At 56.3% G+C, this 2,958-nt stretch overlaps 1 protein-coding gene across 1 annotated transcript; it reads left to right on the top strand.

Annotated features, from left to right (window-relative positions):
* Positions 1–1,737: 1,737 nt before the first annotated feature.
* On the top strand, positions 1,738–2,214 carry DICSQDRAFT_74017 (uncharacterized protein; the record flags this gene model as incomplete). Its single annotated transcript, XM_007371768.1, has 1 exon — positions 1,738–2,214. One exon carries the CDS (start codon positions 1,738–1,740, stop codon positions 2,212–2,214), a length of 477 nt encoding a protein of 158 aa, XP_007371830.1.
* Positions 2,215–2,958: the final 744 nt, after the last annotated feature.

Genomic DNA, 2,958 nt, shown 5'->3' with positions numbered 1-2,958 from the left:
CCGACCGCCGGTCACTGGGGCCAGAATAAGACTCAAGCCCTGGTCCTCCGGGAATACACCTGGCCCGGACTCCGACTCTTTGTCTGGGACTATTGCAAGTCCTGTACAACCTGTGCGGGATCCAAGTGTTACGACTGACTGTCGAGCGAGTAAGTGGAGACGAGCGAGGCAGGCAGGAGCACCGACGAGCTCTGATCGCAGTGAGACTGGAGCGGAGCTCAACAGGCAGGACTGGAGACAAGTTGTGTATTGAGCGAAGTATCTACAGAGCGAAATACACGATGGCTTACCTGGAGACAAGAGGTCGAAACTAGAGTCTCCAGGTAGCAAGGGATCCAGCTATATACCGGGAATGAACAATGGGCGCTAGGGAACAATAGCGTCGCCATGGGTACGGAGTACAAGGGGTGTAGGACAATAGCGGACGTGGGGACAAAGGGAGCTATTGTCCGTGTGTGGACAAAGGGAAACCGTAGCGAGTAGTGAACAATAAGGAAACGTAGCGCCGTGAGGGCGGTTCGTGACAGTACCCCCCTCCAAAGGATCGTGTCCTCACGATCGAGGCTTTGAAGGAAACTTGGCGTAGAATTTCTTGACCAGCTGAGGGGCGTGTACCAGGTTTTCTGCCGGTTCCCAGCTGTTGTGCTCGTTACCCCAGCCTTTCCAGTGAACGAGGTACTGGAGTTTCTTCCATCAGCCGAAACGTCTCGAGTCGATGACTTCGTCAACCTCGTATTCTTCCTCCCCCTCCACTTCGAGAGGGGCTGGCTCGGGTGGATGACGGCCTGGGAGATCACTGTGCTGGTGGCATGTGAGGAGTGAGACATGGAAGACGGGGTGGATTTGCATGTCCTTGGAGAGCACCAGCTCGTAGGCCAGTGGTGCGACCTGTTTCTTGAACACATACGGTCCAGCCAGCCGATCTACGAGTTTTCGCGGCATCCCCGGGATGTGCAGATTGCGGATGTCGAGCCAGACCTTCTGTCCAGCTACGATGGTCGGTAGCTCTCGAACGTGTTTGTCAAAGTGCTCCTTCATCCATTTAGCCGCCAGACCCAGTGCCGCAGTTGCGTCCTCCCGTGCCTTTCGTAGTTCCTCTCGCCGTTCGTCCGCTGCTGGTACTTCCGTGTCGAGAACCGGAATGTGAAACTCCGGGTTGTATCCGTACATCAGGAAGAAGGGCGAGTACCCAGTGGCCGAGTGAACCCGTGAGTTAAAGGCAAACTCCGCAATTGGTAGCCAGTGGACCCAGTCATCTCGTCGCAGAGAACAGAACATGCGGAGGTAGGCTTCCAGCTCCTGGTTCCAGCGTTCGGACTGACCGTCGGTCTGAGGGTGGTATGCCGTCGATAAGGCGCTCTCGATGCCGAGACCCTTAAGGACCGCGCGGAACAATTTGCTTGAGAACTGTGGTTCTCGGTCTGAGATGATTTTTCGTGGAACGCCGTGCAGTTGTACGTGATCGCGGATGAGGTTCCAAGCAGCTCCTTCAGTGTCGACCTCCTCGTCTGTTGCAGCGAAGTGTACCATCTTGCTGTGCCGGTCTGCCATGACCTGAATGGCGTCATACTCGACTCCAGCCACCGTGACCTTAGGAAGTCCGACGATGAAGTCCGTAGTTATGACACGCATCAGGCCGTCCGGAATCTCATTTGGCTGCAGTGGTCCATAGGGTTTCGTGTGCGACGTCTTACCTCGATGGCAAGTGTCGCAAGTCCGTACGTAGTCCTTCACGAAATGAGCCATGCCGTACCAGTGATAGTTGCGCGACAGCAGCTCGACCGTCTTCCAAACTCCGGGGTGCCCTGCCAGAGGAGAGTCGTGGTGAAGCCGTACCAGCTCAGTCTGCAGCTCCTGATCATTCGGAATGTAGATCTTGCCTCGATACTGGAGGAGATCCTGTTCGATGTTCCAATCGACCAGGTCGTTTCGCAGTGCTGCAGGGCCGAGCTTCTTCACATGCTTCAGGGCTTCCACGACCGCAGGTTCGAAGTTCTGACACTCCCTGATGCGCTTCAGGAGAGCCTTGTCCGGTACGACCGCAAGGTGTCCCCATCGACTCGCCAGGATACGGAACTGTTCGGGACGGAGCACCGTTCGAGCCAGGTTGTCTTCACCATCACCATGCTGATAGTCCGGTCGCCGCGACAGCATGTCCGCACGTCCGTTAGAGACACCAGGCTTGTGGGTGATGACAAAGTCAAACCGCGATAGATACAGGGCCCATTGCGCCTGTCTGCGAGTGAGGTTCTGCGCCGTCCTCTAGTACTCGAGGTTCTTGTGGTCCGACTCAATCTCAAACTGGGAGGGAAGACCTTCAAGGTAGTGGTGCCATGCCTGCAGGGCACGGATGATCGCAAGCATCTCTTTGTCATAGATCTCGTAGTTCCGTTCGGCGTCGTTCATGGACTCGGAGTGGTACGCGATCGCAATCGGGTGGAGCTTTCCATTGTCGCCCTCTTAGGACAAGACTGCACCGGTGGCGTACCCGGAGGCGTCGACCTCAACTCGTGTTTTCCGTTCCGGGTCATAGATGCAGAGGACCGGACTTTCACTGTTACTGTTGGTACGCCCCACCCCCTATCTTTTCGTTATTGGACTACTCCTTCTCGTCGCCCTCGTGTACACTCCACTCCCCTTCCCGTCCCCGGCGACCTATGCTTACCTTCCCGTTCCCTCGTCGTCCGCCTGTACACTATCATCCCCCGTTCCGCCCCCTGACGACTATGTTCCTAGCCCCGGTCCTCTCCCTCAATATCTCCCCTTTCGTCTATATGACCGGACCCTGGGTCCGACCCTGACCGTTTCCCTTTTCGGTTACATTACTTTACCCTGACCCAGACCCCGACCCTTGTCGCGCCCTTTTCCCTTTTCGGTTATATTGCCCGACCCTGACCTAGACTCAGGACCCTGTCCCGTCTCTATCCCTTTTCGGTTATATCACAGGACCCTGACCTA

The sequence above is a fragment of the Dichomitus squalens genome (genome assembly GCF_000275845.1).
Source record: "Dichomitus squalens LYAD-421 SS1 unplaced genomic scaffold DICSQscaffold_260, whole genome shotgun sequence".
In the NCBI taxonomy this organism is placed as follows: Eukaryota; Fungi; Basidiomycota; class Agaricomycetes; order Polyporales; family Polyporaceae; genus Dichomitus; species Dichomitus squalens.
Note: the sequence above shows the minus strand (reverse complement) of the source record. Positions and strands in the feature narration are given on the sequence as shown.